General features: G+C 37.7%; 2 protein-coding genes across 2 annotated transcripts; both read left to right on the forward strand.

Moving 5' to 3' along the window:
* The first annotated feature begins 21,143 nt into the window (after positions 1-21,143).
* On the forward strand, positions 21,144-22,728 carry LOC115633773 (odorant receptor 59a). Its single transcript, XM_030531247.1, has 2 exons — positions 21,144-21,871; positions 22,314-22,728. The coding sequence occupies exons 1-2, from the start codon at positions 21,144-21,146 to the stop codon at positions 22,726-22,728; spliced, it is 1,143 nt and encodes a 380-aa protein (XP_030387107.1).
* A 1,226-nt stretch (positions 22,729-23,954) lies between these two features.
* Positions 23,955-25,327, forward strand: LOC115634644 (odorant receptor 59a-like). Its single transcript, XM_030532501.1, has 2 exons — positions 23,955-24,691; positions 24,913-25,327. The coding sequence occupies exons 1-2, from the start codon at positions 23,955-23,957 to the stop codon at positions 25,325-25,327; spliced, it is 1,152 nt and encodes a 383-aa protein (XP_030388361.1).
* Positions 25,328-26,106: the final 779 nt, after the last annotated feature.

Below are 26,106 nucleotides of genomic sequence, written 5' to 3' on the forward strand. Positions count from 1 at the left end.
TGTCGTGTACAAGTAAATAGTCAAGTAAATGAAAAATATTTCTCTGTCATAAATGCGAATGCTTGGGGACCAGCGGTCATGAAATACAGCCGCAGCAGGCATAAGACCATCAAACAACAAGGATGCGAAAACAAAGGCCATTTGCTTGTTGTGCTTAAGCGGCAATTAAAAATTTCCGCACGCTTAACACCCACAAGTAAACATAAATACAAACACCCACACACACCCATACACAAACACAAGTACACACACTCCGAACAAATACGCAATTGTTACTGCTTTGCTTTTACAACGGGCTCCTACCGTGGCTGTTATTTTATGTTTTCCCTTGACTCGCAACGTGTTGAGTGTTGCACAGTTGCGCATACGCCTGCATTATTGCGCAGAGGCCGCTTACAAATTACGCAAATGTGATTTATAAGCGGGCTGTCAACATGATGCTCAACTGGAGATTTGCGTGCACGACAAAAGTCATGGTAACAAGTAGCGAAGACTGTTGTCAAGCAGTCAGGAAAGCGGCCTGTGCCGTGAGTCCCCTAAGTCCATCGAATAGCAACCGAGTGTAGCTACATAAATATAAGACTTTGGCTTTGTACTTAAATATTATGAAGCAAACAAATTATGTGCCATTTAAATGTAATACTAATTCCACAAAAACAAAGCCACTGGCTGCAAGTTTATGTGCGTGTACGTGTATGTGTGGGCGTTATAAAGTGTATTCACGTTCACTCGATTTATCCACTTCAGTGAAACCCTGTCTACAAAGGAACAGCAGCCTCGGCAGCGGCTCTAATTTCACATTTTATGAGCCATAAAAATTCGTGCTAAGACGAACACACAAGCAACAGCAACACAAAGCGGCAGCAGACGTCTGCAAGTGGCAACAGTACGAGTAGCAACAATGACAACAATAACAAAATAGGTTTGGGTGGGTTGGTGATATGGCAGGAGCAGGGATGACTTAAAATTGACACCGAGTTTTAGTGCGCCTGGGTGAGCATGAAACTTTGTTATGGCAACAAAATGCAAATCACACATGAATTTTGTATGCAGTTAAAAGCGGAAAAGAACACAAAGTGGCAAGAGTTATGCCTGCCTGCCTGCCTGCCTAACCGTCTGTCTGCCAATGACGATGTCAATGCCAATTCCCGGACCGGCAACACACAAATCAAACGATGCATCTAAGATTGCCTAATATAAATTCATAGTAACTGCTGAGACTTGTTTGATGCTTGATAAATTAGAAAGCTGAACTAGAGATTACGAATTTGGCATCTGAAAAGCGTCACGGTGCTTATTTTACTTGGATAAGTATATGCGCCCATTTGCGATCTTTGCTTCTATTGCGAGATTGGTTTGGATATTGTTTTCGGCTGTTGAAGAATTGTTAAATTCTGTAATCTCTGATAACGGCTCAGTGGCAGGACTTTTATACCATGCTTATGTACGAGAAAAGACAATCACCTTCTTGTTAATAAAAAAACACAGCACACACAGTCGTATTTTATTTTTCTCGGTACATTTTAAAAAGTCGTGAAATATATACTTAATTTTTTTCTAAACATTCAATATTGAATTGGGATACTGCCTGAAAATAGGCATAGTCGACATACCAAGTAGGTTGTTTAGCCCTTTCCATAACCTAGTCGTTTATCGTTATTCTTTAAGACTTAACGTTTCGGATCGTTTATCGTTGTTTTAAGATTTAATGTTTGGGATGAATGTATTTATATATAATGCCACCTACGTCCTGACGCCGCTATAATTTTTCGTTTATACTATACCCATGCAAACTATGTTTACACATCAGGTTAGCGTCCCATCAGCCATCTAAATAGAAGAAAACCTTCGGATCTTATGGATTAATCATTATGTAAATCCTCAATTTTTTTATTTATTGTCATATGGCTATTGGTAAATGCCGATTCCCTGCTACAACACAAATTAAAAGAATTGAAAAAAAAACAAATAAAGAAAAGAATGTGCTGTTTTCTACTTCTGTTTCAAATTAAATTCAAATCAATTAAGCCTTTTTATATTTATTAGCATAACAGTTTTACGCCGATTCTAAGCCTATCCAGCTGCAGAAGACCTTTCAGATCTTCTCCGCAGTTTTCAGGTATAAGACAATGTATCGAAAATTCTCTGCACTGTTCTATAAATTACCAAGCAATGTCAATGTTAGCGATGAACGCACGTTCAGTGTTAATGCATAATTCTTAAACCCTCGTCATTCTTTATTTATTTGTGTATAAAGCAGCAGCTTAAAATAACTATTGAATAAGTATTGAGCATTTTTATACCTTTATTGAATAGTTGTCCTTCCATTAACAGAATGTCAATGTGGTCTTCTCCAGAGACAACCCAATCTCTTATTTCAGAAGCTAAGGGCAAATAGACCCGTATACAAATACCAGTTTGGTGTTTTGACCCACATCTGTGCTGCCTAAAAAATATGAACTTTGACTTGCAATTTCATTTTCTTCTGGTCCATGACAACGCTAATGCATTACGACAAATGACAAATCAGCGTCAAGAGATGCCAATTGCACACAACCATACGTGTGAGTAAAAAGAACAGGGTGTTTCTAAAGAAGTTTCATTTCACAAGCTTACAAAAAATATGTATTTCGAATGTGGTTGTTTAAGCTGATTAAGGTAGATAAAAGTTTGCAAAATTATAATAAATTAAATAGAAATAATTTTCGGGCAGAGCTTAGACAGAGATTACATAACAATAAATGTTTTATATAGTAAATAAGTACTAACATCTGTAATAGTTCGATGCACTCGAAAAGCAATCATAAGCTTGAGTTGTAATTTTTGTTTTTAATTCTTGTATATTCATTTGAGTTGTGAGGGTTTTTTTGTGAATTTATAAATAGACTAATTTAATTCGATTACATGATTCCAGTTTTAGTTTAACGACAAAATTAACAATTTCGGAAATAATCAATAATCCATTCTTTATTGCTGGACTTCAAAGTTTTAAAGTTATGTTCATGGGAACCCTTTATGAACCGACGCAACGGCAGACGGACGTTTTCAAAACTCAGTTCGACATCCTCATGCACTTAGCTTTCGACACAACCAAGCAGCAGCGCAATAAGAGTGGTGGAAGGTATAGGATTGAAGTAGTCAGTTGAGCGCACACGCCACATTGACAGTTGAACTTTTTCCACTGCGATTAAGTGACTAGCTAGCGCTGCGGGACGCCACCCACATGGCTGGTGGGTACGTCACGGTCAACAACACAGCAACAAACCAATTTGCCAGAGCGACGAGAATGGAATTGCAGTGCATGGTGACGTTCGTCAAATGCTATGCACTGTGAAGCTGTAATGCACGTGGAAATCAGGACATTTCGACTCAGCACTAAGTATGATTAATGTTAGGCTGTAATGCGCGTTGAAAAGCTCATCAAATTTGGATAATACATTTGTGACATGGACAGAAATTTGAAAAGAAGAAGCCAAATTCTACTCTGTCGCGTATGGTTGGTGCAGGTCGTCGGTTGATGCCTATAATTTATGTAAATACATTAACAAGCTCAACTCATTTGCTGGCTGACGTGCTCGGTGACAAAGTTGTTGTACCAAATGAAATTGGAGTGGTAATTTTCTTAATATAATGTTATTTATTTGCGACAGCTGCTGCTGCCTTGAACTGCCTTAAAAGAGCTTCGTCTCGTCCCATTTCGTTTTATTTTTTTCATAGGTGTGCGCCATTTTGGCAGCATCTCCAATGGCTCGTCGGCGGCAATGCCATAAAGCCATCTCTTTTGTTAGGTAGCTCACATTATGTCATGACATTTGACTTTTAAATTGGATAATTTTTTCTTGGCATTGTAGTTGCAGTCGCTGCTGCTGTTGCTTGTTTCTGGATGTTTGCCCATCAACTGGCTGTCTGGCATGCACATGTCCTTGGGCATAATTTAATTTGCTTGGCAAATATTTATTCATTTTCTTTTGCAAATGAGAAATTACAGAATGTGGTCGATGGAAGAAAAACTATTCAATAGATCCATACAATTTAAGCTCAAAATTTGTGCTGGCATAAATAAAATATCTGCGCATTACACTCCTTTTATATTATTCAACGAACATAACCTTAGCAGTGCCATTGTACCTTGGAGAAGCGAAAACAAGTCGGTTTCAATTTGCATGCAAATGCTTCACAAATACAGCCATGACAGAGACTCAGATAGCAGCGATTTGGGGTTTCAAGAATAACCAAACTCTCCTTAGTATGCGCTTTACAGGGATTTTATAAGCTGCCACTAATAATTGTAACAAAAATCGCATAAAAACTCACGCAAATTGCTAAGATTATGTGCCACTTGGGCTCGAGTTGGCCCTTTTATGCGCGTAGAGAAGAAGACGCGAAATCTGTTGCGTTTTTATTGCGATGTTTGCAAAATTTATGAAATAAAACATAACACAAGACGAAAATCTACAAATGGTTGAGCAGGCACGAGCAGCAACAGTGGAGTGGCTTGTCCCTGACACATTGAGTGCAGATGAGGCGCAAAGTGAGCAACGAGCAAACCAAAATTTAAAAAGAAATCTCATTGAAATGTATAAGACTCGGTTTCATTTAAATCGGGGCGCACTCAAGCAGTAAGATATGTCGTTGCTTAAGAGCTGATAAATTGCTGGCGGCTCTTGGTGCGTATGTGTAATGTTCGCTTCGCATTTTCGCCGCTGCTCTCGTATATGCTTTGATTAGCGTTCATTGGCAGACAGTTTTCACAACATATGTATATATCTCATACTCATCTATAGTATGTGTGTGTCTGTTTATGTTTTTACTTTGGCGTCATGTCGGTTTTGTTTGTCGGTTTTATAACAAGTATGAACGAAAGCATGAACAAGAACAACGCCATGCGCATATTTAATAAACACACAAGCACAAACACACTTTAATCACAGAAACCCCAAGTCTAATGCATCCGTATATAGGCCTATTGCTTATGCATCAGCTGTTAAAATTAAAGACCACCAAAGCCGTTGAAAATTCTGCGCAAAGATGAAAAACAAAGACATTGAGCTCGTCACACTCAAACCTATGTATATAAATATACTAACACATATACAAAGTAATTATATGTATATGCGAGTATATTTATGCATATAAATGGGTACACATACATACTATAAACGCAAAAGCGAAAAGTCTAATGTACGCGCCCTTTGCCCCCTAAGTTGAAGCGTATGTGAGCGTTTGTGCGTGGGTGTGTTTTTGTAATTTTCCATCTTGTTTTTCAATGCCGCAAGAATTTGTGCGTTTAAATATTTTGCGTACTTGTTTAAGTAAGTAAAAAGATGAGTTGAGCTGCTGTTGTCGAACATTTTACTTACGTAACCGTACTCTATCTATGTGGATATAGATGTACATATACTTGTATATGTATATGTATATTAAAGAAAATAATTTCATTTAATTGCATCGTGCCTAAAAGCAGTCGTCGGAAAAAATATATTGCACACTTTTGTGCGCCTTTTGTTTTATGCTAATGGAATTGGGATTTGTTTACAGCTTAGAGGTGGAGCGATAAGCTCACAATAATATATATATATATAGATATGAGTGTGAGTGTGTGCGTGTACGTGCGCTAACGACACCGTTTCCCAACTGGCAGATTATGTCGCCAGCTCTTAAATCACAGAAAGCAGGTAAAATATTCGTTTCTTAAGGAAAATCAATTCTATTTATACGTGCGCGCATAAATAACGCAAGCAAACAGCTGCATGCACCCATACAAACTAACGTTCGCACACAAGTGTACACAGAAACGTGATACGATTTGAGCAGTTACACAAGTTGAACAGCAATAAAATGGAGCTGTAGCCCTAACCAAAGCCAAAGCCAAAGCCCTAACCAAACCAAAGTTGTTTATATCAAGATAAATTTATAAGCAGTATTACCGGAAAGTGCCAAAAGGCAAAGTAAACGCACACGTCCATACACCCATGCATTCCGCATTCCACATACCCGCAGACAATTACTATACTTCACATATTGATCCTATTTAGCTTGTGATGTTGGATATGGGGTCGCTTTCTTTATTAACGAGAATAGGACGCACATTCAACTATAAACTGATTGAATCACAATGTCAGCAAATATATTAAAACACACATACATGCATGTTTATCTATGTATGTACTATATAGTATGAATGGAAATCTCATGTCACAGCGTTGAGGTATTGGGCAGCTGCTGAAATTTAAATTTGCATTCATACATATGCAATGTAGCATTTTTGCGCCTCTAAACGTTCATAAAATGCACATAATTTGCGCACATTATTGAGATAATTAGCTTACCGTTATTTATGCCCAGTTTTATCAATTTTGAGGCTGTTAATTAAAATGCACAACATTTCACTGTCCTGTGTTAGGCCTGTTGAGCTTTGTAAACATGTTGAGTTATACTAAGTATCGCTTTATTATTTTAGTGGTTCGCAGCAACAGTCGAGAATAAAAATTAAAATAAATGGCACAAATCAAATAACACTTAAAGTGGCAAATGATTATGAAGTGGCAAGCAGCCAAAAGCAGAGTCAGTTACAGCGCCCAAAGACAATTTTGGCTGGCATCAGCCATTCGCACAATTGAGAGGCAGCTGAGTAGACAGCAAAGGAATGCGACGCACTCTAATAGACCATAAAATTGGCAAACAGCTGCTCAGCATACATTACTTATAGTAGTTAATGGAGAGCCATACTTAAAATGCTCTTGATCGCAGTAAGTAAAGGACAATTTTAATGTAACTGCGACATGCCGAGATTGACTGACTGCCGAACCACTTGGCGTATGCGTGATAAATGTGTAAAGTTTATTATGCCTTGTTTGATGGACTCTCGCCATAAAGTCGCCCTTCCGGTCCCCATTACAAAAGGACTTCGGCGTTATCATCGTTGCTGCTGCGCATATAAATAAACTTGACAGTCATAATTTGTTTCCTTCCTTGTAGCAGTTCAATGCCAAGGTAGGGACACCCTTGTGTGCCATCGGATAGCATTTATCGTATGTAACCATATATATTGCAAAAAAAAAATGTTTGGTTGAATGTACAAACATGTAGTATATGTATCTATAGCATAAATAATATGCTATTATTATTATTACACTTGATTTAAAATTACATATTTCCGTATATTCAATCTGATGAAAAAATGTTCAAAAATTTAGTTTTTGTAAGAAACAGAAACAAGTGTTCTTACAAAGAGTAAGAAATTAGTTCCAAGTAATTTTAAATTCCGATTTTCATCACCTAAACTTTTAAAGTACAACAGATGGTTGCGAACGCATCAGACCTTTTGCTAAAATAGCAGTCTCAACAACCAAGGAAGTTTTCAATCGAATAGACGGGGAGCTCGAAAAATAAATGCACATAAATACACTGATTGATTTAGTCATGCTGATTAATAATTTATTATATGTGCTAAAAACTTGTATGACATAGGCAAAACGAGTAGAACATGCACGCATCCATGTCAGACAAGTGTGGGTGGTTATATATGTATATAAGTACTACTTGTATACATCTTATGGAAGACTGGGCCCTTATGTCGGCTAGTGAACTTTTTTTTGATGAACTGCAAAATAAAAGTTTTTCTTTGCTAAAAGTTGCGTTAAATACAGCTTGTAGTAGACAAAAAGCGTACAAACATAAATTTTGTATTGCCGAACTTAAAAGCGACATAAAAACCCAAAAACTGTGCTGCGACCGAAGCTCTGAGGCAGCCAAATGGAATCCAGCTTAATTTATGGCACTCCACAGACTTCAACAACATGGCCAATATAAAACATGACGTAGACCTCCCAGTTTATTGACCAAGCAGACAGACGACAGGCAAAAAGCAAATCATCAAAGCAGACCGACCCGCGGGCCCTGACCGCTGTATAGCGATCTGTTTTTATTGAGGGCCAATGCGCACATGCAAAATGGCCGCCGGCATCTTGTGTGTGTATGTGTGTGTTCGTGCTTTGAAAATAAAACCAAATAGCGCGCGTAAGCATAAACAAAACCGTACTCAAACTATTAAGTGAATTATCGGCGAGCAATCGTAAAATGAAAATAAATACATACATACATGAGGCCTCGTTGAACGATGAGCGCAGGCATGTGGGGCAGGCTTACTAAATATATACGAGTATGCATGCATGCTCTGTATAATTGGGGAGTTGTGTAAGCAATGACGTCAGCGCTCTTAGCTCTACCCCCACAATTAAATTTTAAAGTGAGTCTGTGGCAACAACAAAAGTTAAATGCTCGTCAATAACACTTCCGGAAAATCGGCAAAGACCGGACGAGTGGCCGGCGTGATTTATGCGCTCGTTTTTGGCTCGATTTTTATGATTGAAGTTTGAGTGTTAAGCATAAAAAGTTAAATGCCGAAAACTTTGCTGTGTGTTCGTATATTCGTACGTCTATGTATAAATAATACAATCCAATTTGTTAATGGCTACGATTTGTCGTTTTATACTTCGTGCCAATCCGCTAGACTAGACAGACTTTGCTTTACAATTTTTATGAGCGCACGCGCTTTTACTTATTCATTTTTTATAAACCGCCGCCATTTATATATTTAATGTCCATAATTTTGGTGGTGCAACCAACTGAAATTGAAATGGGTAGCAATTTGTTTTCCTTAAATTGCGTCTCCATGTAATGGAGAGTTTTAATTTTCTGCCTATTGTGCCATCAATCAAAATGGGCAGGGACAGAAATAAATAACATGTAAATGGACACTAGAACGGATATAATATAGTGATTAAAACATTCGAGTATATTCCAAGAAGTGAAAAGCTAACTTTTATTTGGCAGTTCTTTACAGGCAAATTTATTTTATTCGACTTCTTGCAATTCTTTAAATCTTCTTAAAGAATATTTGACTGGTGTGATAAGAGAAAACCATTTATAAAGGTATAGGGAAACAAATAGCATTTTAAGAACATGTTTTCTTAGCTCGCCGTTGCTTTTCTTATTAACTAATCTGTTTATCCAGGTGCACAGCTTTCATATCATAGACATTATACTCTGCGCTTTCAATGAGCAATATAGTTGAAGTTCTACTTTCTTGGCCAATTGTTGCAGGCAACGGACTTAATATTTTACATTTACAAGAGATGTGAGCTGTTGATGGTATTGTTGTTTCAACTTGCACCTAAATATAATCTGTATAAGTCACACAAGCACTCCACACACATAGGCCCATTTGAATGTATTGTGTTTTAGTGTCGTGGCATCAGGAATGCTTTTGCTGCCAAGTGACGTCTGCGAACGCCGTCATGCCTCAGGTCAAACATGTCAACAACACCGCAGCACGCTCAACATAATACAATCGCACACACAACCACAGAACCACACAGTTGGCGGGTGCGAAAATAGCACCGCCTGCCACATAAAAGGGGGACGCATGCACTTTAACACACGCACACGCATATCTGGGTGACAATGGCAACCAAACAGATAGACATAAAAAGAAAAGGAAAACAAAGTCGCGGCAAATACACGTGTTAGCCAAAGTCACCAACTAAAGTTAAGTCAAGGCAAGGGCTAAAATCCATTAGGTTTTATTTTTATTGTTGGTCGTACTCGTATCATAAATAAATGGAAGCTGCAGCTGGCCAAACAACCTGGTGAATAGTAGGGCCTGGGACGGGGCAAAGGCCAACAGCCAGGCTCAAATAAAACAAAAACAACAATAAAACACACATAATATAAAAAAGGCGCGCATGTGTGTGTCTGTACATATGTATGTGTTGTGAATATGTGTTTGTGTGCGTTTCTGTTGTCAACGGGCCTGACGACAACAGGCACATTTTCTTGAAAAGCAAACAATAAATAATACAAACACGGACAATGGGCACGACTAGAACCGAGCACAAAAAAAAATCAATTCAAACTATTGCACTCCCTGAACCCAACTGAAAATTATTGTAATTTAATTTATTTCTTAAATATACCTAATCGTTTAGACAAGTTTCAAAAGAATGACTCCACTGAACAGTTATTAAATAAATGAAATGCATTCAAAGATTGGTGGCGCCATCATTTGTGTCTACTACCAGGATTATTACAGCGGCTGAAAACTTTTTTAGGCTTCGTACCTACGTACCTGTTATACCTACTTTTACTTACGGGCTGACAACTAGACTAATGATGTCATCTCGATTCGCTTATCAATAAACATGCTCGTGGGTGTTACATACAACATTATGATTTTATAATAACCTTTAAGCTTTCAGATGTAGAGTATACAAAACGACAGCTAACAAAACAGAAAAAAATGGTCATGTCGTAAGATTCCCAAGCCCCAAGAAGGGTTGAGGCAACTGCCACAATGCTCGTAGCGAATGTCAAGCGTTGAAGCCATGTCTCAACACTGACACACACACAGACACGCACACACACAGACACAAAGCCAAGAGACTTTGGCGTACGCACGAATTGTGAGGCAAGTGACGTTGAAATGTTCGCGTTGCAGCTGGAGTTTTGAGCCTTCGAAAAAGCAAACGTAATATGACAATTTACGCCCATGTCAGTGTAGTTTAACCTTGACACTTGATGTCGGCAGGAGCAACAATGGTGACAGTGTCTGGTGTGACTTAAAGCCTGGCAAGGCATTGATAAATGCATGACGTTGGAGCTAGGAATGTGCAGCGGGCAACTAAAAACTTTCACTATGAATAAAACACACTACACATTGGCTCGTACTCTGGTTTTGGTCTCCGTAGGCAGCTTAAAAGTTGGGCTGTTTGCACAGCCAGTAGCGACTGTGGCCATAATTCATTTGGGGCAATGTAGAAAGTAGAACTTGTCTTCGTTGCTGCCACAAACTTGGAAACGACACTTGGCCAAACAAGTTTTGCAGAAATCTGCGGGTCTGGCCAGACCACACAAAGTAACCGCAAACTGTAGCTGGTGTGGATGTGGATGTGCATGTGGCCGTTGAGAGCTTGATAATAAAACATACCTCGGCAAGTCGATGCCTTCAAATGCTTCATCGTGTACAGATGGATGGCATCTACACACCTGAATAGCAGCAAAGCTCATTTACTTTTGGATGCGGGAAAATTGTTGCCATTTGGAAAAAGTACAATCACAGCATGACAGGAAGAATGGTGAACCATAATAAAATTCAAATCACCTGACGCATGGAGCATGAAAACCAAAAGCTAGAAACCATGGCAAAATGCTCAGAAGGTATGTGGCAATAGAGCAAAAACGACAACAGTGGTTGAGGCTAGGTGTAATCAAATTGAAAGGCAGCAGACAGGCAGACAGGCAGACAGACAAATTGAGACAAGTGCAAGGAGCGGCAAGTGGTAAGCGGCAAGTGCCAAGCTTGTCCAACTGATGCTGACAATATGTAGGTAAAGAAAACAATTCCAAAGATTCTTACCACTTTCTCGTTTTTACTTATTTGCTGAGCCATTCACGCCCACGACGTGACTCTTCCCTATCGCCCACTCCCATGACAACACCCACCAACAGCAACGCTGTGACGACTTTTGAGTGTGGGATGTGGCACCCAAGGGTCGAGCACAGTCAAGGGTCTTTGCTTACACACCGGCAGGCGCATACAAACAAAAAGGCAAAGAGAAAGTAAGGAGGCAAGTATACGGACACAGACAAAATTCAGACGACTTGGCCGACTGTAACCCGACTGCTGACTGGATGAGCGCCTTAGTTTTTGTGGCAATTATTTATTGTGCAAAAATTGTGCTTTTCTTCTGTTTTATTTGCCTTTCCTCACAAGGGCAAACACTACAACACTTGTCTACTTTGCGCTTTGTGTTCAGGTTAAAGAAAAACTGATTAAAGCAAAATTGAATGAGGTCAGATATCAAAGTGTTGCATGCCACGAATGCTAAGCCATTGCTGATGGCCACTTCAACATGAAAGACAGTCGCTGTCAAAGCAAGAAGTTTCACGTAAATGTCAATTATGAATAGATCAAAGCTCAGCTACAAAGCGACTCAAAATACATACCTACATAGATTCTGTACTAATATTTGCCATGCCAATCAATATGCCCGAAACATTTAAAACCGCTTAAATCATTAATTGGTTTGACATTACACAATCAATCAAATGAATTAATTCTTGGCACGCCATAATCATAAATAATTCACTTTGAAAGCCCTTTGCGGTTGCAAGCAAAATAAAAAATATTTGAGGGAAGGAACTCGAGCGTGTGCGTGTTGCACAAAATAACTAAATCGTTGAACAATTTAAGGCGTGTCAACATTGCCTGACAACTGCCTAATAATGCTGTCTAAATGCTTGATCGATGTGTGTAGCTCGTGCTTGGTCTTTCTTTTAATTGAGCGACTTAAATCATGCAACAAGCGCACAGTCAATTAGATTGATTGCCTTTATCTAAGACTTCGCTGACTTTTACGGCTCTGGCTGCCACTAATTAAACAATTACAAGCTCACACACACACACAATGGAACAAAGGTGCACGGGTAAAAGCGAATGGCAAATAAAAAGGCATTGTAGCTCTTCCTGCTATATTACATGCATGCGTAAGGATAATTTAGTTAAAAGCTGTATGTTTGTAATTGTCACGCTCTCTATTTCAGCAACACCTGCCTTGGAGACTTCACTTTTACATTTCACTATAATAGGCTTTAACCGGCTTTAAGAAATGGTAGTCAGGTATATGAAGAACAAATTATGTAAGAAGAAAGTATTTCACTTCATTGAAAACAAACCGTTAGTTAAAAAATTTAACTAATCAAGCAATACAAGTAATTTCAATCTAATCTCCTTCATTACAATTGTTAATAATGCACTGAAAGCTTTAAACCGCTTACGAGTTAAGGCTCAGGCAAACCATTCCAAATAAATAAATCAGATGCCATTATTATTGCTATGCCTCTGCACAAAAAATTTAAATATTCTATCATGCTGAAAATGCATTATCTTTAAAAATAAACAAAAATTTCATGTGTAGCTTTGCAGTCGTACATCCTCCAAAACCTTTCTGACGGTTTCTGGCTCTACCTCACAATATCGCAGCTCCGAGATGGCTATAGCCAAAAATCGCCCAGGTCCTGTTTTCAGAGGGAATGCGCTGTTATTGACAAAGTAACACATATGATTACGAAAAACACTATATGGACTAATCCTGAAACGATTTTTTAGTTTTTTCATTGATTTCTTGTAATTACTATATTTTACTTCCCTTATTAATAGTATGTTTATCTAGTAAGCCCAAGTTGACAAAAATGAAATCACATTTTCCAATTCAGCACATCGGATAGGGTTAGTGTGTGTTCATTATAATATTTTATTTTAATACCTGCACATTTTCAGTGTGCAGCTATTCAGTAATCTTCTCTTAAGCTGCAGCAAAGTACTTAGTTATTTGGACAAACATGAAAACATATACTCGTATGTGTAAGCGCTGCATAAGTGCGCGTATTTAAGCTGCTTTTCGCCACAGATACCGAAATTGTATAGATGGCTAGACTTACGTGTATGAGATATTCGTGAATTCATCACCAAACTTCGGAATACGTTTGTCTAAGAAATAGCAATAGTAGTAAGTTGTAAACCATTTAAAATGCTGCTCTCTAATTATTAAGGACTTGGCTTGAAGTGAAAATTGTCAGCTGACGTTAAATCAAACTCTTGGCATTCTCTTGCTGTAGCATTAATATACATAAATTGTGCAGATTTTAATTATTTTTTCGTGCAGAAATAATTAAGCGTATAAAGCTCTTTTAAAAAATATTAATTAAATAGCGGTACACATAATAATCAGTGGCCAGAGGCCAACAATTATTCTGTGGGATTAACTGGCTATAAAATTATGCAAATGTTGAACATAGACCGGCAAAATAAACATAATCAGGTAGGTTGCAGGAGACAGCTGTAATGGCAACGACAACAACAAATATAATAGTAGTAATGTGTGTGAAAAATACAGGGTGTTTTTTAAAACAAATTGGTATTAGAACACACAAACATAACTGAAATGAAAGTCAATTTTTGCATCTTCCGTGGATAACTTTATTGCGCTCATATTACTCCGGGAATATTGCCACATTTTCCACCACATCAGCCATTTAAATGCGCCACACCAATGACCTATTCTTAGCTGAAATATAAAAATGTTTATGTTTTTATTGGAAAATGTATGCTATATTTTATTAAACAGGTGTACCGCTACCTAATGTGGCAGCTTAGCCCATTTGTAAATTAAAATATAATTTTATAAAATAGGTTAAGCAGGTTAATCAAACCGTCTTAAATTTGTTTAATGAAAATTGTATGTTTCTAGTGACTAGTGCATTAATTTATAAGAATTTATTTCTTGTTGCACTAGGAAATAATAATAAAATAATAATAATAATAATAATAATAATAATAATAAAGGAAAATTCAACAATTGTCCATGCGATACATCTATAGGATTGCACCTAAATCTTTGTAACTCTACAATATACAAATAATTAAAATTATTTTCAAATTACTGTAGAATGTAAAATATATGACGTAGCTTAAACATGGAATGTCGTTGAGAGATCATGTGGGCAATACAAGTTAGACACTGTTGTTCTATTACGAGTACATCACGAGTAAATCATTTGTGTTGCCTAGCTCGAGACGCTCAATTGTAGGCAACACTAATGCAGTGTAGCAGTTTTGCTGCATACTTTGGAGCTAGAGTAAGAGCAAGAGCAGCAGCAACAGCAAAAGCTACAGCCCCAAGACCAGCAGCTAAAAATGTCAGAAATTAACGAAGCATTTCAAAAGCTGAAGTAGAATCTGAATCAGAGTAACAGGGTAAAAGCAACGCTAAGACAGCTGCCGCACTGCCAACGGCCAATGCTCTGATCACTATTTGCACCAACTTTGTTGGTAGTTGTTGTTAATTATTGTTGTTGCTGCTGTTGCTGTTGTTCTTCTTAAGCCATTTGGCCATGAAAGTTTATGAGACTTATGCAAATATGTAGCTAGTAGCCGTGCAAATGGCTGCAAATAGCGTGGGTCAGCGTCTAATTACAGAGTCGAGCGTAGAGAGAATAGCGGCCATCAGCATGTTTTGTAGTAAATTGTTATGCATAAACAAAAAACAAAGTGTACGAAAGCATCAGCTTTGCAAGAACAACAAAGAATGCGTGAAAGTCGGCGCCTAATTTGTATGCAGGGCTAAGTGGGATGGTTGGGAGGAGGGTCCAAGAAGACTTTCTGTTAGCCATGTTTTCTTATGTACGTGTGCGTTGGTAAGTGCACGCATTTAGCGCTCAGTTGGTGGGCGCTTGCGTGCAAATAAACGCACCAAATTAAAACAATAATCAGAATCAGAGCCAGCAACAGCGAAAGTGGCGTCAAACTCAGCGGGCAGCAATTAAAATGAATGAAGCGTATAATAACTTATTTTCTGTGAATGTTTTGGTAACCCAAACACATACACACACTCACACATACACACACAGTCACAATCAGCACGCTCTTAGACAAATCTACTTAATGACATTAAAGATGTCTATTTCCGCTCATTCGTCTTGTTGCAGGAAAAAAGGTACTTGAAAACAGACTAAAAGCGTTGTCAAGCCAGCAAAGCGAAACCGAATGCCTACAAAAATGTGCCGAATTAATTAGGCGTTAATTGTAATTTCGAGCAAACAAAAGAGTTTAATTAATTTAGCAACAACGGCAGCAGCAGCTAAGTATAAAGGAAAAGAACCAAGTTTCAGAAAGTCATTACCGCACACTTGAGGCCATGAGAAGAGGTACATAAATATGATTTATAAATCTTTAGGCTGAAAACCACTATTTTGATGTTTAGCTTGCGTGGAACTTAAGTTATGAATATATGTGTTATTTTCTTCACACATATGTACATATATCCCTTCCGAAGAGTAATACCAATTGCTAAAGTACTGCTCACTGTTATTTCCGCAACTACTCGTGTAGTGTTCGATAATAGAATGCAGATGGGGAGTAGAAATGCAAGGAGTAGTACTTGTCGGCCCGTGTATAATAGTTTACTTATTGGGAAGAAAGCCAACAGCAAATTACTTAATCCATTAAGATGTGTGTGAGTGTGTGTGTGTATGTGTATAGTAAAATTGTGTTGACCTGTGCATACTCTTCCGTTGGTACTTTGTGTTGTAAGCAAATCGATTGTGCGCGCTCCGTGTTGCCATAAAGCAAGTATGCAAGTATTATTAACAAAATATTATTAACAATATAAGTATGGGTATTGCGTCGCAAAATTAATTAATTAAATTACTTTTTAAATTACACTTTTTAGGTAAATTTGTATAATTTATATTAAGATTAAAATCTGTGCACCCTAAACCGGTTGATTGTGGAGTTATTTAACGGATTTCCATTTGCTTAAAACATGTTCTGCAAAAAATATATTGGCCAGGTAGAGAACCATCTAGTACATGAGAGTCATTAAATCAAAAAAAAAAAAAATTGACGAGCCAGCAGTTCAATAGTGGAGCCTTTTTTATCGGGAAACTAGAAAAGAATTACTCATTTCTTCAAAGCGATTAGCTGAACCTATTTGAATGCTCGGCAGGGTAAGTGAAAATAAAAAGGGAAAGTTGGCGGTGCAGGCAGCCAAATACAATTTCACACTTCGTCTGGCGCATTGTGCCTTTACGCACGTGCCTGGCCGTTCCGAGAGCGCGTCACACGCAGCGTATGAGTGATTTTTCTTGTTATGTTCTCTGCCAACTGCTTTTAATGTGCCACCCCTGCCGCCTTGGACCATATTTCTTGGCACACACTTTCTCTGCTTTTGTCGTTGTGCCTACCTTTTTGTTTGCTTTGTGGCCCCGTGCGTTTAATTAATTGACTGGCCACGGTCGAGTTGCTGCATCCAATAAAATTAACTCACCGCTTTTTTTTTTTTTTTTGCTTTTTTTATGCCCCACAGTTTCACTTTGTGCTTGACTAGTGGGCAATTAAAACAACGCTTGACAGCTTTGCTGGACACTTAATTTACTTATTTCTTCTCCTTTTTGTTGATATTGCATTTGTTGGTGGTGTTGTTGTTGGCGTGCTTCAATGTGTGCGCGCAGCTCGGTTGCAAAATGTGCTTCACAATTTTTTATGCAATTATGCCACAAAATTGTGTTCATCAAAAGGCTTTCAACGGAAACGCTCACATATGAAGCGTCTATACATGTTCACATACAAATACTAAGACAAGCAGGTAGGCAGCCAGTCAGCCATTTTATGTGGGTGTGTGTAGCTTTTTGCGCGCATTGACAAATTTCTTAGCATATAATGCAATTTGGCTACGGCTCGCAGGATGCCAGAGCCATGTAGATTGCACAGGCAAGTGTGTAGGCCTTTGTCTGCTCTTACTAATACTGAAACAAAATTGTGTATATGTACGTATATCTATTGTATGCACTTGAATATGCGTTCATTTTTTATAGCCGAGCTATAACTGGATTGAATTGAAACCTGTCTGCTCGCACGTCTAGCATTGAATTGCAACATTGCCGCATTTACATGTTGCGTTAATAATTCGCAGCTCAATGAATATACACGAATTTTTATCATGATTTTATTGTTGTTTTTGCACCACGCCTCAGGCCACAACATATGCATGCATATATGCAAAGTTTAAGCGCTTTATTATATTATGAAAATCATCAAATGGGGCCCCCATTGAATGACCACAAATGCATTGCACATACGCCAGATGGGCAGACATTTAATTGCTTGACACAATTAAGTTCACATTTTTCTCTTTGTTTCTCTTTATTTCAAAAATATTGTTAATTAAATTTGAATTTAATATTCCTGAACGCGCTTACCTTCTGAAATTTACATTTATTATTTTCACGAATTAATTGTAAGTTAGTGAATTAATTATTATAAATTAATATTGTACTCCAGTGTAAAACCAGTGCGTCACTTATATATGGGTATATTTAATATCTTAGTTGATTAACTCTATACTCAATTGGGGAAATTGCAAAGCTCTTTATTTATACATATATTCGTAACAGCACTAACAATTTGCATATACCGCATAATTATGTTTGATTGTTATAAGTTAAGAAATCTTTTAACTTATACATTTCACTTCAAAACACTTAACGCCCAAAATTCGCGCTAAGCTTAACTTCCGCCGCCAGAACACTTCAACACACTTCAATCAAGGCTTGAATGTATCGAAGTATGGTCACAGTTAGGTGGAGATAGGCATTCGCTTTGGACACATCCACGCCACGACGCGTTTAAAAACGAACTGCACACGTCTGGACTAAATCACAGTCCGAACTGCTGGTAATTGTGGGCTTAGAAGTTCACCACGCGGGGCACGAATGCCGCTCGGCTGAGCTCGTGCTGGCGATGTGGGTCTGTGGAGCAGCAATGAAAAAGGGGCACTGAAAAGTGAAAGCAGTAACAGTTATTGAGGCAGGTTAGTAAGTTTAAGAGAGTTACCTTGTGGCAACACATTCCAGCGCTTTATATTGTGATGTTGATTACATCGGAAGTACTTTACTATAATTGATAAGAAATAGAAACTAAGCAATCTATGATCAGAAAAATCAAGTACTTTAGTGCAACGTTTCTATAAAAACAAGATGATATAGTGGTTATATCTGGTCTAGCCAAAATTAGAATTGTATTTTCAAGAAGTGTCAGGCTCTTTTATTTTTGGAGTAAATTAAAGTATATGCATAATCAGTAAATCGAGACCAATCAAGTTAGAATGTCCAGCTATCCACCTGTCCGTTGCAATCACTCACTTCTGAGCCAAAAATTTAAGGCCTATCGCGTTAAAATTTTGATTCAGTACTTCGCTTTGTTGGACACTGAGAAAGCTGTCAAAGAATTATTTAAGAAGAAATTTTGTATTGGTGCACAAAGCAAAAGTTAAATTTATAATGAATATAATTAAACAATAAAGTTGTATACCAAAGGATGTACATATGCCTAATTTTGAATGGACGAAAATATCATTTTAATATTATTATTAGGTGGAATAAAACGTTCACATTTTAGGAATTGCAATACACGGATAAATTAGTGTAAATGATTACATTCGATTTGTATTTCAACGGATAAATTCGTATTATGCTATATTGGAGTGACATCGTTGATACATTTAATTAACAAAGGTGCTTGTCTGTCAATCAAGTGAATAATCGTTTTAATATGCATTTCAAGGTATAACATTATTACCTTTATTAGTTAATTATTTTACTTCTAAATCTGTGTATGCATAAATATACATTTGTGAATATCTTAAAAGATTAAAAAACGGTCGGAATTGTATCAGGTTGATATCATTCAAAAACATTTCCATTCTATGTTTGCCATTTCCAAAGCATGCGCAGTATTCGCACTTCTCCTTCGCTCTCTCGCTCATCCATGCCCCATGTAACAGAAGTTGTGGGTGTGGTGAGTAAGAACTGAACTGATAAGCGGTGATAAGAATGCATTGCACGAACAACAGCAACAACAACCATACCATACCAACATACGGCCCATTTTACTTTAATGGATGCTTTGCCAGTTAATGAAGCACAAAAAAGAAGAATTAAATTATCTCATCAACGCATCGTCTGACAGCGCAACTAACTAACTAACAAATCAAACAGACAACGCTATAGATGCAATTAGTGCCCTGCTCTTTCATAATTAGTGAACTACCTCAACCTCAATTATGCAGTTAGCCCCAGATGGCATCAGATGCGACTGCGACCCTTACAAGTATTGTTGTTTTCTATGGCGCTAAAGCTTTTCATACGAAATTCGCAGCCATTGTGCATAGTAGTTTTTTGACTGTGGTATGGTGATGGGTGGGTGGGATGGTAAAGGGGTGCCTTTTAATTATGATAATTACATTGTTGTAGTGCTCATTTGCTGACAGTCACTGCATTGGCTGTGGCAGCCACAACATCGTAGCTAGCTACGCAGTGCGCCTTTCACACTCTCGGCAAAATTTAAAATTTGACTGCATAATTTGCTGCACTTTTATTGCTCGCAGCAATTCATGTTAATGGTGTTTTAATGACCATTGGGCCGGTATTCTCGCAAAAGTCATATCCGTTGCGTCTTCTCGTAATTGGGTTATTGTTTTAATGGCCTGCAGTCTTTATGGTTGACATGGATGTTGATTTGAAAAGTTTCTGCTTGCTCATACGCGTACATACGAGTATGTACATGCATGGAAAAACAATGCATATGCCAACGAAAAAGTTTTTGATTCAAGCTGCGAGCGAAAATAGGAAGAGAACTGATACAAAAATAAAAATATAACATTGATATTTATGTAAAGCATGGCTTGGTGTCGAGTGTGAATTGTGCTTTTGTTGTTGGCGACTGGCCATAAAGCCAGACATGCAACAATTTATGGCATTTTCAACAATATGACAACATAATTTTCTAATTATCTATACTCGTACTTGTATGCGTACTTGTATGCATATCCTTTTTATCTGTATGTACAAATGTGTGCATGAACACTTGCTAATTGCAACTAGAGCCCCTAACAGCTTTGGCTTTTCCGATTCCAACAGCATGTGATTTAATGCGTTTCAACTTCGCATTCATGCAAATAAAATTGACATGCGCTCATAAATTTTGCAGCACACTTTTGAAAGTTAGATATGCAAACACAACACATCCCGCTGACAGCATGAATGAATATTGTCAGTTCCATTAATTATAAATAGTTATATATTGTTAAATATTTTATTATAAAATAAAAAGTGACACAAATTTGCAAATGTCTGAAAATTGGGTTTAATTTTATTTGCTTTTGCAATTTCACTTAAATAACACATGCCTTTTTCAACACACATAGCACAACTTTCAAATAAATATTTAACTAATTGAAGCTATACAAAGAACTTTAAGAATTTAAAGCATTTGTTTGATATTTGAAGTGCTCATTTGTGTAACGAACACCTGACCATTTTAAATGACACTTTCCCTAGTTTTGGGCACATTATTGCCATGCATATTGAATGATACAAGTATATTAATTATGACAGCCACGCACACGTAATTGGATAATCATACAATTAAAAGCAATTAGACATAAAAAGAAACGATAATTCTAACCGGCACGTCTTATATAAAAGGTCACAAGTTAAATGCTGCGGAGCTTACACGCTTCTTCGCAATGAGTGAGAGTATTAACAGTCTGAACTTCTTCAGAAGCCATTCATTTCTATGGAAGTTTCTGGGTGCATCGCACAAACAAACTAAATGGCGCATTCCCTATCTGGCATTCACCATTCCATTGAATATTCTATTTACGTTGGGATATCCTTTTCACCTGGGCATGGCGGTTTTTCGTAATGGCAACATGTTGGATGACATCAACAATTTTACTACCTTTGTCACCTGTGGTGCCTGTTCCATCAAGTTCGCATTCTATATCTTCAATTATGACAAGGTTGCTAAAATGGAGAAACTCCTACAGCTTCTGGATACTCGTGTGACCGGTGAAAAGGAGCATGAAATCTACAATAGGGTTAAAACGCAGTTGCGCATGATCTTAGTTATCTTTGTGTCTATTTACGGGCCAATTGCACTTTTGGCCGAACTCACCTTTTTGACTCAGGAGGAGCGAGGATTAATTTATCCGGCCTGGTTCCCATTTGACTGGCGTAACTCAACACGCAATTATTATATTGCCAATATGTATCAAATCGTGGGAGTAAGCTATCAACTACAACAGAACTACTTGAATGACTGTTATCCGGCAGTTATGCTCTGCTTAATTACGGCCCACATCCGGATGTTAAGCATTCGTATCGAGCACTTGGGCACGGACAAGAAGATTTCTGAAGATGCTTCCGAACAGGAGCTTGAAGCTTGCATAACCGATCACAAAAATTTGTTGGAGTGAGTATTCTAAATCTTTACAATAAATCAGCTTGTTCTGAATAAATAAGTAACTGAATTCCACATTTCATTTCACAAAATTCGCACGCCTGATGGGTAGTTTAATATTCTCAACATTCGTTCTGTGTATTGAACACACCAAAAGCATTGAATTATAAATAAATGAAATGATAGCGCCTACACATTAAATAAATGTATGTACGTACATATGTTTTGTTCGTCCCTAGACAACACAAGTTTATTTATTTTTTCTCTTTTTCCTCCTCGTTCCCTCGCTAGAGAATTTTGTCTAAACTGTCCATATTCATGAAATAAACGTATACGTAATTTTTTGCCATTTCTCGGTGAATACTATGAGAAGCTAATGGCAAAACGGAAATTAGAAAGTGAAACGTGCGCGACATTACGAGTTCATTGTTTTAAACTTTCCTATCTTTTGCAGGCTGTTCAAATCTATCGAGTCCTTCATGTCGCTCCCTATGTTCGTTCAATTCACTGTGACTGCGCTAAATGTTTGCATAAGCATAGCGGCTCTGCTCTTCTTCGTCACGGAACCGATGGCAGTCACATATTTCTTTTTCTACATGTTGGCCATGCCTTTGCAAATCTTTCCATCCTGCTATTTCGGCACGGAAACCGAGTATTGGTTCGATCAGCTCCACTATGGTGCTTTCAGTTGCAATTGGATCACACAACGGCGCAGCTTTAAGAAGAAGATGATGCTATTTGTGGAAGGCACACTCAGGAAGAAAACGGCCAAGGCGGGTGGAATGTTGCGCATCCATGTAGACACCTTCTTCTCAACTCTAAGATTTGCATACTCTCTGTTCACCATCATTTTGCGAATGAGAAAATGAACAGAGGAGTTACTTTGCATATTTATTGGAAGAACTATAAAACTAACCAAACTGCTGAGTATTGAGTACATTTTCTCGAAGGGGTTACAAAACTTAAGATACAGGTGATCGTACCTGACAACTAAATAGCTGCCTCTTAAGTTTATTGTTTATATGTTATTTTTTAGCTGATACGTCTTGATAATACGTTTATGATGCGTAACGTTACGTAAGCGTTTTCACGGCTCTGAGAAATTCGTAGCTTGCAACGTTTACAGGCACAAAACGCATGTATTAAACGTTATCTTACATTTATAATATTATCTTCAATAATCGCATTCAAAAACTGGCAAACTCTGTACTCCTTTCAGAACATAAAACTTCATGATAAAAGAAGTACAGTTTGTGCAAACTTAATAAATTTGAGGGTTTATGAATAAGGTAAATTTAATAAATAAAAACCATATTAATAATAATTGAAAATCAACAGGAAAGGAAAGTCAAGTCAAGAGGGCTCAAGTTTTAAGGGTATTTAAGCGCACACTCCCACTTCTGAGATCTTTCTGTTCATACAGACGGGTAGACGGACCAAGCAGCAACGACTCGGCTTGTCACCCTGTTCAAGAAAATATGTATATAGTTTGTGGGGTCATACAGTGTATAAAAATATATAATTAGTTTATTTTTTATAATTCTTTGTTTTACAAATATTGGAAAAACTTGCTGTGCAATCAATTTTTTGTGTACTTTTGTGTTTGGTGCAATAATTATTTGACATTTGAAATTTCCACATGTCATGTGAAGAGATGCACCTTCGTGGTCATATTTAATACAACAACAATTAAAGCTATCAAACAGTGCTAATTACGTAATGGCACAATTAAAAGCAATTACGCATTAAAAAATTCTATCGGCGGCTATAAAGTCAGGCGTATTCGGTAACAGAATAACCTACACAACAATTATTTTTTACCTTTAATACCACATATTTGTAGACTATGGGTATCATATAAACATAAAATAAGAAAGAAATAATAACTGTCCGAATGAGTTTTTAGGGTCAACCAAAGTTTCCATTTGTCCGGGGAATGCTCATAAAAGCCATCTTAAATACATTCCGTCTGGGTATAAAACCGATATAGCCTTTTATTTATAGCATACAGTACTCTAAAAAATGTCATCCATACTATATGTCAGGTATAAAAGGGTAAAAGTTAAACGCTCAGAAGCTCAAACATTTCATCGCAATGACTGAAGCTATCAACAGCTTGAAGTTCTTTAAGATCCATACATTTCTTTGGAAGTTTCTGGGCGCAGCGCACAAGCAAACAAAAAAATCAAAATGGCGGATGCCCTATCTGGCGTTTACCATTTCGATGAACATTTTGGTTACGTTTGGCTATCCTTTTCACCTGGGCATGTCGGTCTTTCGTAATAACAACATGACGGATGACATCAAAAATTTGACTACCTTTGTCACCTGTGGTGCTTGTTCCATCAAGTTCGCATTCTATATCTTCAATTATGACAAGGTTGCTAAAATGGAGAAACTGCTAAAGCTTCTGGATGCGCGTGTTACTAGTGAGAAAGAGCACATCATATACAAGAGTTTGGGAAAACAGCTGGTAATGATATTGTTAACATTTGTGTGCATCTACACGCCAGTCGCAATTTTTGCCGAGGCCGCCTTTTTGACCCAGGAGGAGCGAGGACTAATTTATCCGGCATGGTTTCCCTTGGATTGGCATAACTCTACGTGCAATTATTATATTGCCAATGTATATCAAATCGCGGGAGTTAGCTATCAAATACAACAGAACTATGTTAGTGATTGCTATCCGGCAGTTATGCTCTGCCTTATTTCGGGGAACATTAGGATGTTAGGTATTCGTTTCGAGCATTTGGGCAAGGACGAGAATATTTCTATGGATGCTCACGAAAAAGAGCTGGAGGCTTGTATAACTGATCATAAGTATTTGTTGGAGTAAGTATTGCCGGTTTGTTAATACATTCAAAAGCCAATTCCAAAAGGATTATCTTTGATTTTATATAAAACATCAGAGTTTAAAAAATTACAAAATTGAAGTTATACTTCGAGCTTAGATTTCTTGATTTTTATTGCAAATCCAAAACTGAAACCAATAGTTTTTCGCCTTAACTTATATTGTATTAAAAACCTATGGCTAATAAATTAATTCTTTTCAGGCTCTTCAAAACCATCGAGTCCTTTATGTCCATGCCCATGTTGGTGCAATTCACGGTAACTGCCGTAAATGTGTGCATCAGCATAGCTGCTCTGCTCTTCTTTGTCACAGAACCGATGGCTAAAACATATTTCTTTTTCTATGGCTTGGCCATGCCGTTACAAATCTTTCCCACCTGTTATTTTGGCATGGACGCGGAATACCGGTTCGATCAAATTCACTATGCGGCCTTCAGCTGCAATTGGATAACACAGAGGCGTAGCTTCAAGCAGAAGCTGATGATTTTTGTGGAGGGCTCGCTCAGAAAGAGCACGGCCATGGCAGGTGGAATGCTTCGCGTCCACATGGATACTTTTTTCTCAACTCTAAAATTTGCGTATTCACTCTTTACAGTTATTTTGGGAATGGGAAACTAAAAATTGCATTAGTTTACACTTTATACATTTTTAATTAAATTATCTTATGAAGGAATATAAATGCATCAAGTAAACCAGCAATAAAGCAAATACTGGTAATTGATTTTGACGAAGGTATGTATATGAGGAATACGAAATGCGCATTGCCTACGAAGGGCAGCTAGTGGTCGTGAATGTTTGTAATCACGGGCGTGGTAAGTTGTGTTTGTGTTTTATTTACTTAAGCAATGTAAAGGCATTGAACGACTTTGGAGGCTTCGTGTTTCCTAATACGCTTGAATCCAGCACTAAGTCATGCCGAGGCTGTAAAGTCAACATTACAGAATAGGGAAGACCAAAGCAGCTTGTGAGTTGGCAAAAAAAAAGGGCAACATGTATTTATAGCCAAACGCAATTGGCAATGGTCAGACAGTCAACCCAAAGAAGTAGCGTCTGTTGTTGGGGATCGGGGCAGAGCAACGCAACGCAACGCAACGCATAAGGCAAATCGATTTGATTATGTTAAGCAGAGAGAGTAGTAGGAACAGTAAGGGCAGCTTCTAAGTTGATTTGAATTTATATCAAAACGTCTTTAGCTTACACACAGACACACATCTGCATGCAAAGCACGTAAAGGCAAACTTATACATACATACATATAGCTATATATAGACATGCTTATTTAACTTTGCTGATTTTACAGTTTTCTCTTAATATTAGGCGTGAGTTTAATCACAAGCGCCAAAAAAATGAGGATGCTTTTAATGCTTAATCAAGTTTGTTGCATACCTTAGGGCGCT

The sequence above is a fragment of the Scaptodrosophila lebanonensis genome, unplaced genomic scaffold (assembly GCF_003285725.1).
Source record: "Scaptodrosophila lebanonensis strain 11010-0011.00,11010-0021.00 unplaced genomic scaffold, SlebRS2 tig00000001-arrow-pilon, whole genome shotgun sequence".
NCBI classification, from domain to species: domain Eukaryota; kingdom Metazoa; phylum Arthropoda; class Insecta; order Diptera; family Drosophilidae; genus Scaptodrosophila; species Scaptodrosophila lebanonensis.

Bases quoted from the DNA above. Each gene is read 5' to 3' on its own strand.
- LOC115633773 (XM_030531247.1), top strand. From the start codon at position 21,144: ATGAGTGAGAGTATTAACAGTCTGAACTTCTTCAGAAGCCATTCATTT. The intron at 21,872-22,313 runs GTGAGTATTCTA...TATCTTTTGCAG, and splicing joins GATCACAAAAATTTGTTGGA to GCTGTTCAAATCTATCGAGT.
- LOC115634644 (XM_030532501.1), top strand. From the start codon at position 23,955: ATGACTGAAGCTATCAACAGCTTGAAGTTCTTTAAGATCCATACATTT. The intron at 24,692-24,912 runs GTAAGTATTGCC...AATTCTTTTCAG, and splicing joins GATCATAAGTATTTGTTGGA to GCTCTTCAAAACCATCGAGT.